The following is an 18321-nucleotide window of genomic DNA, read 5'->3' as shown; positions in this document are numbered from 1 at the left end:
AAATATGAAAAATCTCATGAACCAGTATACATGAAAAAAATATGAAAAATATCATGTACTCATATACATGAAAAAAAATTTGAAATATCTCATGTACTCATATACATCAGAAAAAATATGAAAAATCTCATGTACTCATATACATGAGAAAAATTATGAAAATTTGTATGAAAAAAAAAATTTTTTTAAATATGAAAAATCTCATGGACCCAAACACATGATAGAAAAAATACAAACTAATCGATACCGGTATCATGTGTTTATACCAAAACTCAAAAAAATCCGATTTTTTGCCAAAGTCGAAAATATGAGATTGGACCCAAACGCATGATACCGGTATCATGTGTTTATACCAAAACTCAAAAAAATCCGATTTTTTGCCAAAGTCGAAAATATGAGATTGGACCCAAACGCATGATACCGGTATCATGTGTTTATACCAAAACTCAAAAAATCCGATTTTTCGCCAAAGTTGAAAATAAATTGGACCCAAACGCATGAGCATTAAAAAAATTGTCGCCAAAGAAAATATGAGATGGACCCAAACGCATGATACCGGTATCAAGTGTTTATACCAAAACTCAAAAAAATCCGATTTTTTGCCAAAGTCGAAAATATGAGATTGGACCCAAACGCATGATACCGGTATCATGTGTTTATACCAAAACTCAAAAAAACCGATTTTTTGCCAAAGTCGAAAATATGAGATTGGACCCAAACGCATGATACCGGTATCATGTGTTTATACCAAAACTCAAAAAAACTCCGATTTTTTGCCAAAGTCGAAAATATGAGATTGGACCCAAACGCATGATACCGGTATCATGTGTTTATACCAAAACTCAAAAAAATCCGATTTTTTGCCAAAGTCCAAAATATGAGATTGGACCCAAACGCATGATACCGGTACGCATGTGTTTATACCAAAACTCAAAAAAATTCGATTTTTTGCCAAAGTCGAAAATATGAGATTGGACCCAAACGCATGATACCGGTATCATGTGTTTATACCAAAACTCAAAAAAATCCGATTTTTCGCCAAAGTCCAAAATATGAGATTGGACCCAAACGCATGATACCGGTATCATGTGTTTATACCAAAACTCAAAAAAATCCGATTTTTCGCCAAAGTCGAAAATATGAGATTGGACCCAAACGCATGATACCGGTATCATGTGTTTATACCAAAACTCAAAAAAATCCGATTTTTCGCCAAAGTCCAAAATATGAGATTGGACCCAAACGCATGATAAATATGCATGTCATAACTAAAACAAACTCATGTTTTTCGAAAATATGAGATTGGACCCAAACGCATGATACCGGTATCATGTGTTTATGCCAAAACTCAAAAAAATCCGATTTTTTGCCAAAGTCGAAAATATGAGATTGGACCCAAACGCATGATACCGGTATCATGTGTTTATACCAAAACTCAAAAAAATCCGATTTTTTGCCAAAGTCGAAAATATGAGATTGGACCCAAACGCATGATACCGGTATCATGTGTTTATACCAAAACTCAAAAAATCCGATTTTTTGCCAAAGTCGAAAATATGAGATTGGACCCAAACGCATGAAAATATGAGTTTGGACCCAAACTCATGATACCGGATCTGTTTTATGTCAAAACTAAAAAAAATCCGATTTTTTGCCAAAGTTCAAAATATAAGATTGGACCCAAACGCATTGAAAATATGAGATTGGACCCAAACGCATGATACCGGTATCATGTGTTTATGTCAAAACTCAAAAAAATCCGATTTTTTGCCAAAGTCGAAAATATGAGCATTGGATCCAAACGCATGATACCGGTATCATGTGTTTATGTCAAAACTCAAAAAAATCCGATTTTTTGCCAAAGTCGAAAATATGAGATTGGACCCAAACGCATGATACCGGTATCATGTGTTTATACCAAAACTCAAAAAAATCCGATTTTTCGCCAAAGTCCAAAATATGAGATTGGACCCAAACGCATGAAACCGTCATGATAGTGAAAATATGAGATTGGACCCAAACGCATGATACCGGTATCATGTGTTTATACCAAAACTCAAAAAAATCCGATTTTTCTCCAAAGTCGAAAATATGAGATTGGACCCAAACGCATGATACCGGTATCATGTGTTTATACCAAAACTCAAAAAAATCCGATTTTTTGCCAAAGTCGAAAATATGAGATTGGACCCAAACGCATGATACCGGTATCATGTGTTTATGTCAAAACTCAAAAAAATCCGATTTTTTGCCAAAGTCGAAAATATGAGATTGGACCCAAACGCATGATACCGGTATCATGTGTTTATGTCAAAACTCAAAAAACTGATTTTTTGCCAAAGTCGAAAATATGAGATTAGAACCAAACGCATGATACCGGTATCATGTGTTTATACCAAAACTCAAAAAAATCCGATTTTTCGCCAAAGTCCAAAATATGAGATTGAACCCAAACGCATGATAACGGTATTATGCGTTAGAGTCCAACCTCATATTTTCAACTTTGGCAAAAATCAGTTTTTTTTAGTTTTAGTATAAACACATGATAACCAGATTTGTTGGAATCAGTTTTTCGCGACACCGGTATCATGGGTTTGTATCATCAAAACTCAAAAAAATGATTTTTTTCAAATTTAAAAAATGAGGTTTTACTCCACCGTGTATCTTTGTATCAAATTTAATAAAAAACTGATTTTTTGCTAAATTCAAAAAAATGAGCCTCTACCCCAATGCAGTATCATGTGTTTATACCAAAACTAAGATAAGTTGATTATTCGCGAAATGAGATTTTACCCCAACGCTTGGTATCATGTGTTTGTTCCAAAACCCTAAACATTGTGAACAAAACGTGTAGAAACATTGAACAAAACAAAATATTGAGAAAACAGAGACCACGCCCTCATAGAAATAGCAATCACGTAGTTTTAATATTTTGTTTTAGCTTAGGGGATTTCCGTTAGCGCGTTGGGTTTCTGTTAAAAGTTTTTACCCAGAATTTTAAAGTGGATATTATAATGTTTAGAAAAACTTTAGTAATTTTGCACCATAACACACGCTCTTACTATAAGGCTCCAGTTAAAATTAATTCAAACGCCGAGAAAAAGTTAGAACATCTTCCGATTCATAGATTTGTTGGGAAAAGTCGTAAAAGATACAAACAGATACACGTATGTGGCTTGACAGTTACTGGAGCGCTTGGTTTGCCAGATATAGTCGTGCCCGATGGTCTAAAGCCCCCTGTTATACACCAGCCGTATCCCCACAAGATAATTTTGGACGGAATTTCTAGTTTTGACTGCGGATATGGGTTTAGTATGTTCTGTGGTAACCAGTCAGGCTCAAACGTTTGGGCATGTGGAATTAATACAGACTCTCAGATCGGTTTTCACAAATATCAAGACGAAAAACATGAAAAAATGCCAAATAATCAGTATTATAATTACGTTATGAAGCCATTACCTCTGCCTTTGCCTTTAAAAGGGAAATCCAGTAAAGTTTTGGACGTTTCTTGTGGCCGTGCTCATTCTGTAATCTTGACTGATGAAGCTATATTTACAGTTGGTAACAATGCATTTGGACAATGCGGGCGTCGGATTATAGATGGAGAAATATACGAGGGGAGCCAGAAAATTAATCGGATACCTCATGAACATTTTGGAAGCAAAGTTGCAAAAGTTTTTTGCGGAATGGATCATACAATGTTTCTTACAAAGGAAGGTAAAGTATTCACGTGTGGGTGGGGTGCTGATGGTCAGACAGGGTTGGGGCAGTTTGAATGTACTGAAATACCTACTGAAGTAAAAAGTGATTTGGAGGGAGTTAAAATCACACAACTTTCAACGTTTTCTGACACAAGTCTCGCACTTTCTGATGAGCATGAGGTATATGGGTGGGGGAATTCTGAATATGATCAACTGGGTTGTGTAACTGAATCCACACAACTGACTTACCCGAAGAAGCTGCCGTTTAAATTGCCGTCAAAAGTTGTCCAAGTTGCCGCTGGTGGTACAGCATTTCTGTTACTTGATGGAAATGGTGATGTCTATGTTTGGGGCCATGGTATATTAGGTAAAGGACCAAATCTTGAAAGCACAAGTTGGCCGACTAAAATTCCGCCGACTTTGTTTGGAAGAAATGAATTTAATCTAGACGTCAAAGTGGTTTCTATAACTTGTGGCCTCGGACATTTTGCCGCAGTCACAAATAAGGGGGAATTGTTTACTTGGGGAAAGAACAGGAATGGCTGTCTTGGTATAGGAACTCATTCTGACCAATATTTTCCATGGAAAGTTCTGATTGGAGCCGAAGTACAAAAAGTCTCATGTGGCGTCGATCATATGATAGTCATGTCAAAAACCTTTTTGTGATTTACTTATTTGCAATAAAAATTTTACTGACTGAAAAATATTCTTTCTATTCTGTATTGGTGACACGCTATAGCTTGACATGGATTTCAGATTACCCTTTGGAGTTGGTCTATTACCCTAACATTGTATAGGCACATTCTATATGGATAGGCCTACACTCTATAGTGTGACATGCTATGGGACCTCAGATTTTGGGTAGAGTTGACCCAGTACTCTGCAGTATTTCCAAAAAAATACACATATTTAATAACCTCATACCAGAGCATTAGTATTCAATTCTAAACAGAGCTATGTGTCGTATATATAAATTACATATACAAATTTGTAACAGTTTTTCATCTAGCAATCATGAGAACATTTTTGCACAAAAATTAATTTTCACAGAATTTTTTAGCCAAAAATAACCCAGTTCTCTTTATTTATTAGAACAAATATTTTAAGTAATGTTATTGTGGCTTGATTATTAGGAATGTCTTCACTTATTTTTAAAAGAGTTATTAACAATAGGTAAGAATCCAAAAAAAATAATTACACATGATATATATACTTATATTAAATACAAAATAATATTAAAGTTTATCAAATTAAATATTACATTGCCTATTTTATAAATTAATTTATGAAATTTTACTTCTTACAGTTTTCTTACATATGGTGTCCCAAGGTATCTTGCAAGCAAAGTAGTGAAACAAACAAATGGTCCCAGAGTTGCCCTTTCAACAGCATCAGTAAATGCTAATAAAGACATACTGCACATAACTGATGCATGTGTAAAGGTAAAGATATATAGTTAGTTGTTTTATGTGCAGTAAATATGATGTGTTTCTGGTGTACAAAAAAACTTCCATAGCTTGACAGTAAACATAAGGTGTATGAATGCACCATGTGTGTCTGGTGTATAAGAAGACACCCATGTTATAACTTGATAGTGAGCATGAGGTGTATGAATACACCATGTGTGTCTGGTGTATAAGAAGACACCCATGTTATATCTCTACAGTGAGCATGAGGTGTATGAATAAACTATGTGTGTATGATGTAAAGGAAGACACCGATGTTATAACTTGACAGTGAGCATGAGGTGTATGAATACACCATGTGTGTCTGGTGTATAAGAAGACACCCATGTTATAACTTGACAGTGAGCATGAGGTGTATGAATGCACCATGTGTGTCTGGTGTAAAAGAAGACACCCATGTTATATCTCTACAGTGAGCATGAGGTGTATGAATAAACTATGTGTGTATGATGTAAAGGAAGACACCGATGTTATAACTTGACAGTGAGCATGAGGTGTATGAATACACCATGTGTGTCTGGTGTATAAGAAGACACCCATGTTATATCTCGACAGGGAGCATGAGGTGTATGAATGCACCATGTGTGTCTGGTGTAAAAGAAGACACCCATGTTATAACTCTACAGTGAGCATGAGGTGTATGAATAAACTATGTGTGTATGATGTAAAGGAAGACACCGATGTTATAACTTGACAGTGAGCATGAGGTGTATGAATATCATCATGTGTGTCTGGTGTATAAGAAGACACCCATGTTATAACTCGACAGTGAGTACGAGGTGTATGAATATATCATGTGTGTCTGGTGTATAAGAAGACACCGATGTTATAACTTGACAGTGAGCATGAGGTGTATGCTCCCTTTGTAATAAGATAACTTTACCATCCTTCACAGCAATTAAAGAAAGTTGCAACACCAGATGAATTCCTTAGAATATCCGTTGAAGGAGGAGGTTGTTCTGGTTTTACTTATAAGTTTGAACTTGATGATAATATCATGGAGGATGACAAGTAAGTTACGTTCGTTTCTAATTAATTGCTTTCATAACACTAAAAGTGCTAAATAGGCCAACGATATGCTTTTGGTTTGGATTAAACTCGACAACGAGCATGAGGTGCATGAAGCCATAATGTACAGTGTGCAACACCTGTGCTGTAAACTCCTTGATTTCCAACATGTTATCCTAACTTGACAAAGTTGACAGTGAGCACATGTTTACTGTGAGTTCACGACTCCCTTAGACCGTTGTTAATTGCTTAAACACAATCAGGATATTTTGGATATAACGTGCTAAAAATGTCCCGTCTTCCCCACCCCACTATATCTTATTTATTTGCAGAAGTTACGAGCGAGACGGGGTCAAAGTTGTAACCGACGATGGATCGTTAGAATTAATAAAAGGATCGTATATTGATTATCAAGAAGAATTGATAAAAAGTTCATTCCGAGTTTCCGACAATCCTCAATCGAATACAAACTGTTCATGCGGTGTCTCGTTTTCAGTGGAATTATAAAACAACCTTAATCTTTTCAACCCCTATGTATTAATGTGTTATAATGTAAGGTCTTGTGTAAATAGTTGGCTGGTGTATATGGGCGATTTGTAAATGAAGGAGGGCATGGATAGACGGATAGTTAGACATATATTTATATTTATACAAAACAACTTGTTGGTTGTAACTTGTAATGTTTAGGTGTTTAATGCAGTTGCTACTCTGCCACCCGTAGTTTGATGTGTTTAGAATTGCAAGATATCCAACACCATGTATATGTTTATTATTCCCTACTTGTGGTGATTAAGGGCCGCGTTTTGTTATATACTCACTTCTACACTGTGCTTGAAATGTATCTGAAATTTATTTCAAATTGGAAAATATACACTTTACGTAAAAACAAAGTTTGGATCGAAATGTCCTAAAAATGAAACGCAGCCACAGTAGTTTAAAACATTCCATTCATTCGCATGAATGAGTTTGCGTACGCCATTGGTTGGACTTCCGGGTGTTTCTATAAGAAAAAGATTAATTAGGGAGGGTTAGTGGGTCTCAAACTTTTAAACAATCCGTTAACCCCCACTTATCACTGAGTGTCTGGCCCGCTATTTTGGGTCCAATGTTTTGTTCAACTATTGTTAATTTAATCCGCAAAATAATGGTTAGGGTAGATCAGACGCGGTGCGAAAAGCTTAGTCGATCTTAGGTTGTAAGTCCATTACCCCAACACCCAGGGTGCTACCATCTAGACCCCACTGAGGCAGTTTATAAACCAGAATTTTTATTCTATTAGAGTGTGGGCTTCGGTGAGGCACACCTGAGAGTTGGGACTTATGATGTAGGTTCACACCACATACATACCATACTACCAATACCAAGGTATTACCATGTGTATCTATCAACTTACCACTGCTTCAAACTGTGTGAACTTTGGAATTAAATCTGGTGCTCGTAACGTGATGAAAGCCCCCTTGTTTCCCATCTGATCACAATAGTTCGGAGCGGAGAATATTGTGATGCATTTACCGTTGTGTTGCTCCTCGTATCCACCATTCTGTATGGGTGGTTTGTTAATTGATATAATAATTGGAGGCAAAAGGTTGCGATTAATTAAATAGCAAGAGGTATGCATGCTACTCATTGTCATGAGCAATTGCCATTAATCCACATACATAAACACCGTTCCGTATGGGTATTTAATCGTTGATACAATAATAAGATATATAAGATGGAAAACATAAGCGTAACATTTGGGACATGTGTATATAAAGTTTAATTTATTGATACAATATTAGAATAGACACCTATATAAATAGGGGTATATATTTTATATAGGCCAGAAAGGCAGTTTTAAATCTAAACTAAAAGCAAGAGATACCCTTGCTACTGGCATTGTCATTGACAGCTCATTAGTGACCACTGGGTTGGCGAAATTGCCGTTAAGTGTTTTGGCAAAGGACACATACGCCCACAACTAGTAGTGGCATCAAGCTTAGAACCTAGTACCCTTTAACAGAACAGATTCTTACCTTACATTCGTGGCTTCTTATAATATAATCCAACCCATTATTGCGTAGAAAGTTTGATGTGATGTCAGGTCCAAATTGACAACTTACCCCACGCTTGCTTACACCTCTGCCCATCTGTGGAGGGTGGGTTTATATATGGGAAAGTATTAGGGTTGTTACCATCAGGTTTTGTATTATAACTATGTAGGTCTATTACCACCAACATACCAAGGCGGGTAATATAGATTCTGTTTTTAAGAGTGAGGCACACCTGAGACCTGGGATGTAGGTAGGTATATTATCCCAACACCCAGGGTGCTTCAGACCCCACTGAGTTTTACAGCCCCTTAATAACAGAGATTATATTAAAGGGTGAGGCACACTTGAGGCCTGGAATGTAAATTATTACCCCAATTTGCCCAATACCATAGAGTGTTGTGGGTGAAATGTTAAGTGAGGCACATCTATAGCGTAAAATATGTGATTTCTATTTACCTTTGCTTGAGGATCTGACCACAAGAGGTCACACATGAGTCCGTTCTCTGGAGGTTGACGATTTCGCTCGATTTTACGAAGGTCATCCAAGGTCACGCCATCTTTCTCACATAACCCACCATGCATAATCTACGTGGAGGACAAAACTAATGTTTACTGAATCATTTAGTGGCTGTTTTTACACCATGCATTACCTAAACAACAGACCATCATTTTAGCGCTGTTTGGGGCTCACGCTTGAAACCGATAGGCAGACGAAACGCGAGTTATACTAGAAGTGACTGCTCTAACAAACATGACTGCTCTAACAAACATTGATTTTATATTATAACAATATATATTCATTCTTTAAAAAAGGCAGACCACACATGGGATATAAATCTACAATACAATATAAATGAACTCATGTGGAGTTGAACCTAATTCGAAACAAACTAAGATATAGTTGGATGGAAAGAGAAGATACAACCTATACACCGTAGGCGGCCTTCGTGCTTTTATAATGCATATTTATGTTAATATTTACAAATTAGCATAAGGAAGTCTGAAGACTTTGTACAATAGTTGGTTTTAAAGAATTTTAATGATCCATTATTCATTCAATGATTCCAAAAAAACAGATTTCTAGAAAACTTACCAGTACTTTTCCGTTGATACAGTAAGACAGAGGTAGCCAGTTAAACACCTCACTGAATAAACCCATCATGTTTCCCCCATATTTAGCTTTAACCTCGCCCTCGAATCCATACATCTGGTTCATGTAGTCAGTTTCATGGTTGCCTATTAATGTTAATTGTTAATATGAGGACAAACTTATTAAAATGCAGGGGAGGCAGGAACAGTTGGACACAATTTTCTATAACACTAATTTAACTTATTGATTGTAATGTTTAGTGATTAATATACACCAGAAAATTCAAGGGTAGACCTGCCCACCCTGCCACCCCAGGTTTGGTGCCTATGCTTGTCACATAAGACAGACACCTTTTCTCAATAACTGAGGTAAATTGAAAATAAATATTAAATAAGACATACATCATTCTCAGTATAAATAATACATGCATTATTTTCGCAGGAGATAATTAAATAGGTGATACTATACTAAAGACAAAGGTCGGGTTTGTCCCAATAAGTAAAATTGAGCCCAGAAAGTTTGGGACAAAGGTCGTGTTTGTCCCAATAAGTAAACAACATAAAAGTAACAGCTACCTCGAACAAGGTGGAACTTGTTAGGGAGTAAAATTTTGTAACCAAACAGCACCAATATAACTTCTACCGACCAAGAACCTCTGTCGACAAAATCTCCATTGAATAACTAAAGGTGGGGTTAAGGATTGTGGTTTATAAAGATGCTAAATATCAGATATGATATAATTGCTTTGTTAAGATCCGCCTATTTTGGGGTTTGCTAAATTGTATCCTTTAGAGGAAAGTTTAAATCTAAAGTCCTAAATACCATTAAGCTGTGCTGTGTTTCTAAATACCGTGGCTTCCCCCTAAACATATACCAGAGATATGTAACCATATATTAATAAAAGGATCTCATGGGATAAAAATCTATAAAAAAAATCTTATGGGACCATTAACTCATAAAAACAACCAAGCCCTACTGTGTTTCCCAAATACTGTGGCATTTTCAGAGACTATAACACACACAAAAGTACCAGCATAAGTTTATAGGTCTGGAACCACACAATAGTAAAAGTACCTCCTAGGAGTCTAAAAGCCATGAAAACTGGCCCTAAGATTTACTGCATATAATTTCAACAGGCCTAAAACCACCACAATATAGAAAGGATACATAAGGATTGTCTTCTGCTGGGAGTCCATTGAGTTCAAACACATGACACATGTCATAGTATTGGCCATGTACGTCTCCACATACAGTTAGTTGATCGTCCTAGAACAGAATATGATTTAATAAGACAGGTGTTAGATGTATTTATGTAACTTTGTGGGTGATGTTTTGCTGTATGGTTAAAAATTTACTATTTGGACAACCCATTAGTGACCACTGGGTTGGAGCAATTGTCATTAACTGTCTTGCCCAAGAACACATACGCCCACAATGGCAGCAGCGATGAGCCTTGATCCCATAACCACTAGGCTTGAAGCCAGCGCTTTAACCACTAGGCCACATTCCTTATATCTCTTTCTCACCTTTTCTACTACAATATCAACCAACGACGGCAACCCACTCAATATTTCTTTCATTTCAAGCAGGATTTGGTAAGCATATCTGAAAGTTGAATATAAATTTGTAACTTTTATCCTCAACGTGGTTGGGCAATGACAGTCGCTATAATACTGGTTTTCTTTTTCATACACCTTGTGCCCGCTTACAAGTTACCATGTATGTAACTTATTTATTCTTACATCTCAAGGACAACAAAAGTCGGTATTGCGTGGGTGTTCTGTTTCACACACCTCGTGCCAGCTTAAGAGCATCTATATAAATCTCCTACAACTGCTGTTACAACTGTTTGCAAAGATCTATACAGTTATAATAATAATAAACACAACTACAGTTATTCTAACACACAGACACAGCAATGCTCACCTTCTGTGTAACTTATTCTGATCTTTAAATGTCTGGACCAAATTTTTCATAAATTCTGCGTTTATTCCGCTCTCGGGTATTCGCGGACCGTTGTAACTTTCCTCAACAGCTACGAAGAAACGATTAATTCTTAATTGTGTTAATAACAAGAGCATAGCACCTCAAAGTCGGTCATGTGTCTTTGCGTAAATGAAGATGAGAACTACGCGAGGCCAAATATCGAACAGAACAAAAAGTTAACATTACAATTTATTTCATAGGTTCTTAACTCTTTTATAAAAAATGAAAAATGGAAACTATGTGAGGCAAAATTTATTTTAAATTATTAGACGAACAAAAACTGTTGCAAAATTTCCAAAATATTGCTAAACATCCTTTCTTTCTTTGTCGGATAAGATAAACCTTATGCTATATTAAACTGGAGTGCATAAGCATCCTATGCACTCAATACCAGGTCTAACTCAGCATTCATTAAAATACAAACACGCGCCCACTCACTTATATTATCAAGGTTAATACTTTCCGATACAAGTTTCTTGTTATCTTCGCAAGCGATCGCTTTCTCAAAAGCTTTTTGTTTTACAATTTTACTGCAAGCTGTGTATTTCATTCGCGCATCTTTGTCTGTGGGACGAACTTTAACAATCTGGAACAAAAAAACAAAAACTTGTTAATGTACCAACATGTGCAGTGGTGCAGCCCGGGTTTTTCTGGGGTGGTGATCCTTCCCTTTTAAATTTTTATTTTATATAGGGATGCGCATTACAGAATTTCGAATCCTTCTGTATTCGAATCTACCTACAGGAGTCGGTATTCTGTTAAATGACGTCAACATATATCAACTCCTGAACTAAACTCACAATTTTTTAAAATTTAATAATTTTGAAAAAAAAGATTTTTTGTATTTGCGGGACTTTCAAGAAAAAACGTTTCACAGTAAAATAACGTATTGTAGGATATCCTGGAATAACTAATTATTCTGTAATGTACATCCCTATTATATATACATTTTTTTTGTGGTAAATAAAACCACCCACCCCTTATTTTTTAAATTAAAACTAAAAACAATGTCAATAAAGCTTAAACTAGTCCCCCACATTACCAAACAACAAAAACATTAAAATCTTTCAACAGGAACTCATAACCTGGAGACTCCCATGTTAACACATATAATGACTCGTACCATGGCTCGCATACAAATAATATAAAGGAAATAGAGAAGAAATAAACTCACAGCTTCTAAGTCACGTAGCGCTAGTTTAAACTTCCCCAACGACATATAGGCAGAAGCCCTTCTATAGTAAGCCTGTGTAGATTTAAAATAAACAACTTGAGATAAGTTAACATCTTAATGTTTGAAAAAATTTTTATTTTGTTCTATTCATATACTAAATATAATATACATATTATTATTAATGTGTTTGTAAGATTTATATTATACGCCAAAAACGGTGGCAGCGTCTAGCCTTGAACCCATAACATTTGGGTTAAAGGCAGGCGTACCATTGTGCTATATAAAACAATCAATTTAATTACAAGAAATATTCAATATTAGCAAAATGTGATATTGAACCTAGAATAGCTTGAACCCTACACAAACACAAGACACAATAACCTTGGCAATAGACATTATTGAATGTGTAAATTTAAAAAAAATAATTTATTTATGATTTCCTACCAAGGCAGTAGACATTATTGAAAAAAAACAGGCAACTAAATTGATATTCTATTCTATATATGGGTGAGGTCTGTAGGCTTTTTACCTAATTGATATTTTAATTTAAAAAAACAATGAATATATATATAACAATAATAGTAATAGCCCACTAACTTTAATATATTTTTTATCACATGATATTGCAGTAGTAGCATCTTCAAGCGCAAATCCATAGTTCTCTAATCGTAGGTTGGCAAAACTACGGTTTGCGTGGTAGACAGCAGACTTAGGGTTCACTTCAATTGCTTTCGTGTAAAGGTCGATCGCTTCTTCATATTTCTTGTCTGTAGAAAATATTTATTTAATAACAAAGTTTCAATTATGGTTGGACAGTTTATGCTTTATCATCTAATGGTAACTGTCAAGTGGGCACGAGGTGTTTGAAACAGAACAGAACACTTGCGTTATAACGACTGTTGTTTCCCCACCATGCGAGGATAAATAAGTTACATTTAGTCAATCACCCACAAAGTAATATATTTGGTAACTTGTGAGCAAACACAAGGTGTATGAAACAGAACACCTGTGTAATAATGATTGGTGTTTCTGAGGATTTTTTTAGAAACAGCAAAACTAAGAGAATCATTAGAAAGAAAAATCCTCTGAACAGGAAGTTTTTGCTACAGACCTGCATGTTTCAAAAGTAAAAATGAACGTCACTAACTATTCGCGAAAGTTTCAAGAATTTTAATAAACATAATTTTTTGAACCTATAAACACATTTGCACATTTCAAAAACATAATTGTCTGAATTTCACAAACCATTCAAATTTAAATTACTTATAAAACTATTTACCTTTAAATAAATGGTTGGCTTCTTCTTTAAATTTCTCAGCTTTTAGCCTGTCTGAATCATTTAATTCCCCGTTTACACTCATAACTTCAGCAGCCATGTTTATCACGCCAGCAGCAATATGATACAATTTTAATTTAAAGACTTGTTCAAATTGCCAACACTCTGAAATAGGTCTATAGAAAATATACAAGGGTACTACTAAAGAATCCGCCGTAACGTTGCAAAATATACAGATTGAGCTGGTGGTTGCATGAGTAAGTTGGTGCTAGTGAAAAATTCTATGAAACAAAACACCTGTGTTATAAGCTTATAACGGCTGTCATTGCATTGCCCCTCCATGCGATGATAAATAAGTTACATTCATTCATTCCGCTGGGTAAAAGTAAAATTTTGGTCCTAAAATTTCACTTAAGATTCGCTGATATTCGTTGTATAACATTCGAAAACCAGATATTACATTTTTACGCATAAATAACCATTTATATAAATAAATAACCATTTAAAAACATAACGCCAACGCTCTAGTTTTCTCTTTAACTAAGTTTAAAGTTAGGAGAAAATGCTTACCACGTGTGTGTGCACAGTTTACCCGACTTGCAAAATTTTAAAATCCACAAAAAACACGACATTTACTGAAAAAGAAACTGTTTTAAAACAGCTGCATACGTTTTAATTAAGCACTAACTTTCCTCCCTTTCCAAAATGTATTACTTGTGAAATATTGCACATTAATTGGAGCGCACAACAGCGCCTTGTAGCGGCGGTAAAAACACACGGTCTAAAAGCCAAAGTCAACACTTGGGTTTTTATATGAACATGTTTATACACCGACTCTGTTTTGTACATACTTTATCTTATATTAACGTTCGTACAAATGAACCGTCACCTGATATTTATCTTCGAATAACAAGGACATCTTGGTCAAAAAATGGTGTTCTGTTTCATAGATATCGTTCCCACTTTGTTTCACCAATAAAGTATAAGGGCATGGTAACTCGTGAGTTGGCACGAGGGTTTTAAACAAAACACCCGTGTTATAACGACCCAGTGGTCACTAATGGGTTGTCTAAACTATCAGCCATACATAAAAAAATCTACTATAACTATAACCAAGCCATGCGGGGGTAAATAAGTTACGATTGTTCAAACATATAACCTATATATGATAAACCGGTTTCGTTAAAGGTGTACAAGACAATAAGAGCAATCCAATTAATTAGGACATGATGATATAACATGTCACACATTTAAACAATAGATTCCGGAGACACAGCGCTGTTCGAAACGGAAATAAACACAATGAAAGATTTTTCTATAAGTAATTGCGGACCTCGTTAAGTGTTCAGTATTTCATATCTATTAACAGGCGCAATGGACGTTTTTTTCAGGGTGGCGTTGCTGTTTGTATTAATTACAGGTAAGTTATTTTGTATGTAGCGTGTGAATAGCTTGATTTAAAAGACCGGTGATTATTGGACTAAAGGTTATTCAGATAATAAAGCAATTTAATTTTTTTAAATTATAAAGTATCTCGCAACTAAATGAAAGGGTGTTCCATATCCCCCCACCCTACTACAATAATGATAGTATGTGGGGTAAGTTGGGACACTTTAGCACATAATATCCAAATATCCTGATCGTGTTTCAAACAAATAACAACGATCTATGGAAGTTGTGATGACACGATTTTACAGTTCTTTTAAACTTCTTTGTTTACTACCAAACGGGACGAGAAAATAAATTGATAAGGTGTCCCATCTTCTCCCATTACTATACATATGATTTAAATAATTTTTTCTAAGTTCTTGTTTCACTTTCAAGAGAGTGTGAGTATAGCCAGCCTTTGACTGCAGCGAACAAGACGCCAACCTTACGTCTACTGTGGTCAACTATCGAGCTTCTGATAACTGCGCTTCTTTCAGCAGAATTTTTCGAGCATTACCAAGCGAAAGGATTGTCGTTTTTGCGTCACAATTGGGGCCTAACATTACTTGTTCGGTAAGTATAAATAAAGAAGATATATGTAACTGTACGTGAGCACATAAATTTAATTAGATGCAGTAGATTGGGGGATAAGATGATGGTCCATGTTTGCTTTATCGACCCATTTATAGTAAGAATATTTAAAGTATATATCTTCCATTCGTAACCCGGCGTCTTTGTTAAGACCGTTGTTAACTGATGGAAACTTGTATGAATATAGGTGTATTTATAACCCCATATGCGGGTTTTCCCGACTTTCATTTCGTTGGCAAATTCGTTTTTAAACTTAGTTATTTATTTAGATTAAAGATGGAGCAACCGGCATTTCACCACAGCTTGGTATAATCGGTGTTGGGGAACATAGGCTGTTTTCGACCACTGCGAATACCATGGGAATATTTTGTCAAATAATTGGCTCCAATCCATCAATTCGCCTTACAGTAACAGGTATATAGGATCGGTTATTCATTACAAACTCCCGTAAAATTAAGAGACCTTTTATTGTGCCAGCTATCTTACGTGTTTTTACCACATATATTACTTTGTTAGTGATTATTTTTGGACGAGTCTTTTTTATTATTCTTGTTTTTATGTATTACTAATAATTTGGACAATCAATCAGTAACCATTGGGTTGGATAAATTGTTGTTAAGTGTCTTGCCCAAGGACGCTCAATGGTAGCAGCGACGGGCCGAATAGATAATGAAAATTTTGCTTATTTTTTCAGCCTTTGACCCAATGGCCTGCTTAACAATTGATGCATTTATTGTCGCCGGCAACCCAGTTGATTACGGTAACTATAACGGGATAAACAATTACCCAAACCGTCAGTTTTGCCGATGGAATGTTAATGCTGCAAACGTCCAGGACAATTGCAACTTTACGTTTACAAACTTCGGTAGCTCAACTTTACCTGCTGGGGACTTTGTCACGGTAATTACAATTTAACCAGTGTGCTGCCACCTTCTTCATAAACGCTTATGTGTTCAAAGCGATAGCGCAATGAAGTTTGTGTTGTGATTTTTTCCAATGAGTATTTTATTATGTGATTTTTTGCAATGAAAACGTTCAAATATTTTGTAATGTTTTTTTTTTGTAATTTTGCAATAAAGTTTACGTTATTGTGATGTTTCACCATAGATAACCGACAGAGCGACAGGGAGAGGTTTCGTGAATCCACTTACCGGGACCCACAGCATCAACAGCACGGCGCTATCAATGTACTTTCTCAGTGATGGCAGTGTTACTGGGTTGGGCTTTAACTTCAACTTCGCACGTAAAATATTTACTTATTTTGGTTGCATAAGTCCCATTGATTAACAGTGGCTTGCATTGGCTTTTTGTATTGGGCACGCATTCGCTCAATCAAATCCTTTACCCGGAATGAAGCGGAAACCTTAACAATGTTAATTCCCAGGTTGCAACCAATTGTCTCTTGTTACCCAAGGCCCAACCCAAAACTCAACCCAAGGCTCAACTCAAGGCCCAACCCAAGAACCAACCCAAAACTCAACCCAAAACTCAACCCAAGGCCCAACTCAAGGCCCAACCCAAAGCCCAACCCAAAACTCAACCCAAGAACCAACTCAAGGTCCAACCCAAGGCCCAACCCAAGCCCAACCCAAAATCAACCCAAGGCCCAACTCAAGGCCCAACTCAAGGCCCAACCCAAAACTCAACCCAAAACTCAACCCAAGGCCCAACTCAAGGCCCAACCCAAGGCCCAACCCAAAACTCAACCCAAAACTCAACCCAAGGCCCAACTCAAGGCCCAACCCAAGGCCCAACCCAAAACTCAACCCAAAACTCAACCCAAGGCCCAACCTCCGCTTCTGCCACTACCCCTGTTCTTCCACCGATTGTTTGTTCAATCTCGCCAAGTTTTAAGTAAGTTGTCTTTGTTATTTACCATTTTGTTTTTCTTATTCTTTTGGATGGGAACTTGAGTGACTTACCCATGGTTGCCACTACCATGCCTACAGTCGAGTTGCTAAATCTATTACAGTGTGTGGATAAGCAGACCTAATATTTTTGTTCAAACAGCCTCAGCAGCGACATGTTGCGGATGTTAAACGCCAGTTCAACCGACCAGCTCATTATTTCACCAACATACGTTGAAGACATCAGCACAGTCTCATCCAAGTGTAAAGCTCTTGGCAGTCAACCAACCTTCCATTTTAATCTGACTGACTGTCCGGCAGTTTACAAGGTATAATGTGTAGATTGTAGGGCCAGAAATTTGATTTATCACAAAAGAGTCTGTGAACTAACTATTAATCCATTTATTTTTCAGTCAAACGGGACACACTTGTCTGTTACGTACGTTATACGTAATAAAGCTGGCTTTAACCGGCCCTCGGTAGTTCAAAGATTCAAAGACATCGCAATGAACATTACATGTGATTTCAAAACACAAGAAATGATCAATTTCGCTCAAATAATCCCAGAAATACAGTGAGTTAACAAATCATTTGGTCAAATATCAAATTATTTTAACATTTCCTGCAGAAAAATTCAAGTTTCCAAACATCAGTTCGTGGACGGTTCGACATCGACTTTGGGTTCTACAATTCCAACAGTTTCTCGGTGAAACTCGCTGCT

The 18321-nt window shown here is 36.2% G+C and overlaps 4 protein-coding genes across 5 annotated transcripts in view; 3 read left to right on the top strand and 1 right to left on the bottom strand.

The window, feature by feature from the left end:
* Window positions 1–2913: 2913 nt before the first annotated feature.
* Window positions 2914–4790, top strand: LOC100179195 (RCC1-like G exchanging factor-like protein). Its single transcript, XM_002127630.5, has one exon. It carries the CDS (start codon window positions 3015–3017, stop codon window positions 4365–4367), a length of 1353 nt encoding a protein of 450 aa, XP_002127666.1. The 5' UTR covers window positions 2914–3014; the 3' UTR covers window positions 4368–4790.
* LOC100183896 (iron-sulfur cluster assembly 2 homolog, mitochondrial-like) lies at window positions 4785–6702 on the top strand. Its single transcript, XM_002127674.5, has 4 exons — window positions 4785–4874; window positions 5008–5143; window positions 6063–6178; window positions 6508–6702. The coding sequence occupies exons 1-4, from the start codon at window positions 4837–4839 to the stop codon at window positions 6680–6682; spliced, it is 465 nt and encodes a 154-aa protein (XP_002127710.1). The 5' UTR covers window positions 4785–4836; the 3' UTR covers window positions 6683–6702.
* Window positions 6703–7006: 304 nt separating this feature from the next.
* LOC100186268 (serine/threonine-protein phosphatase 5) lies at window positions 7007–14381 on the bottom strand. Of its 2 annotated transcripts, none has more exons than XM_026838883.1 (14): window positions 14305–14381; window positions 13738–13910; window positions 13056–13225; window positions 12459–12530; window positions 11723–11870; window positions 11225–11333; window positions 10825–10903; window positions 10466–10564; window positions 9874–9979; window positions 9302–9444; window positions 8665–8793; window positions 8191–8304; window positions 7569–7715; window positions 7007–7175 (listed from the first exon to the last, which is right to left on the bottom strand). In XM_026838883.1, exons 2-14 carry the CDS (start codon window positions 13832–13834, stop codon window positions 7110–7112), a joined length of 1479 nt encoding a protein of 492 aa, XP_026694684.1. In that variant the 5' UTR covers window positions 13835–13910; window positions 14305–14381; the 3' UTR covers window positions 7007–7109. The 2 variants fall into 2 exon arrangements, with proteins under 2 accessions (XP_026694684.1, XP_026694685.1); XM_026838884.1 differs by having other exon boundaries at window positions 11744–11870; window positions 14305–14372.
* Window positions 14382–15050: 669 nt separating this feature from the next.
* The window catches only part of LOC100181526 (putative uncharacterized protein DDB_G0290521), a 5190-nt gene continuing 1919 nt past the window's right edge, over window positions 15051–18321 (top strand). Inside the window, exons 1-9 of the mRNA XM_026838887.1 lie at window positions 15051–15154; window positions 15559–15735; window positions 16023–16167; window positions 16448–16653; window positions 16861–16996; window positions 17138–17607; window positions 17764–17929; window positions 18014–18174; window positions 18229–18316. Of these exons, the coding sequence (XP_026694688.1) occupies window positions 16955–16996; window positions 17138–17607; window positions 17764–17929; window positions 18014–18174; window positions 18229–18310 (921 nt within the window). The 5' untranslated portion in view covers window positions 15051–15154; window positions 15559–15735; window positions 16023–16167; window positions 16448–16653; window positions 16861–16954 and the 3' untranslated portion in view covers window positions 18311–18316. The remainder of the gene's footprint in view (window positions 15155–15558; window positions 15736–16022; window positions 16168–16447; window positions 16654–16860; window positions 16997–17137; window positions 17608–17763; window positions 17930–18013; window positions 18175–18228; window positions 18317–18321) is intronic.

Source organism: Ciona intestinalis, unplaced genomic scaffold (genome assembly GCF_000224145.3).
Source record: "Ciona intestinalis unplaced genomic scaffold, KH HT000124.2, whole genome shotgun sequence".
Classification (NCBI taxonomy): domain Eukaryota; kingdom Metazoa; phylum Chordata; class Ascidiacea; order Phlebobranchia; family Cionidae; genus Ciona; species Ciona intestinalis.
The sequence above is the reverse complement of the archived record's forward strand: the minus strand, read 5'-3'. Positions and strand labels throughout refer to the sequence as shown.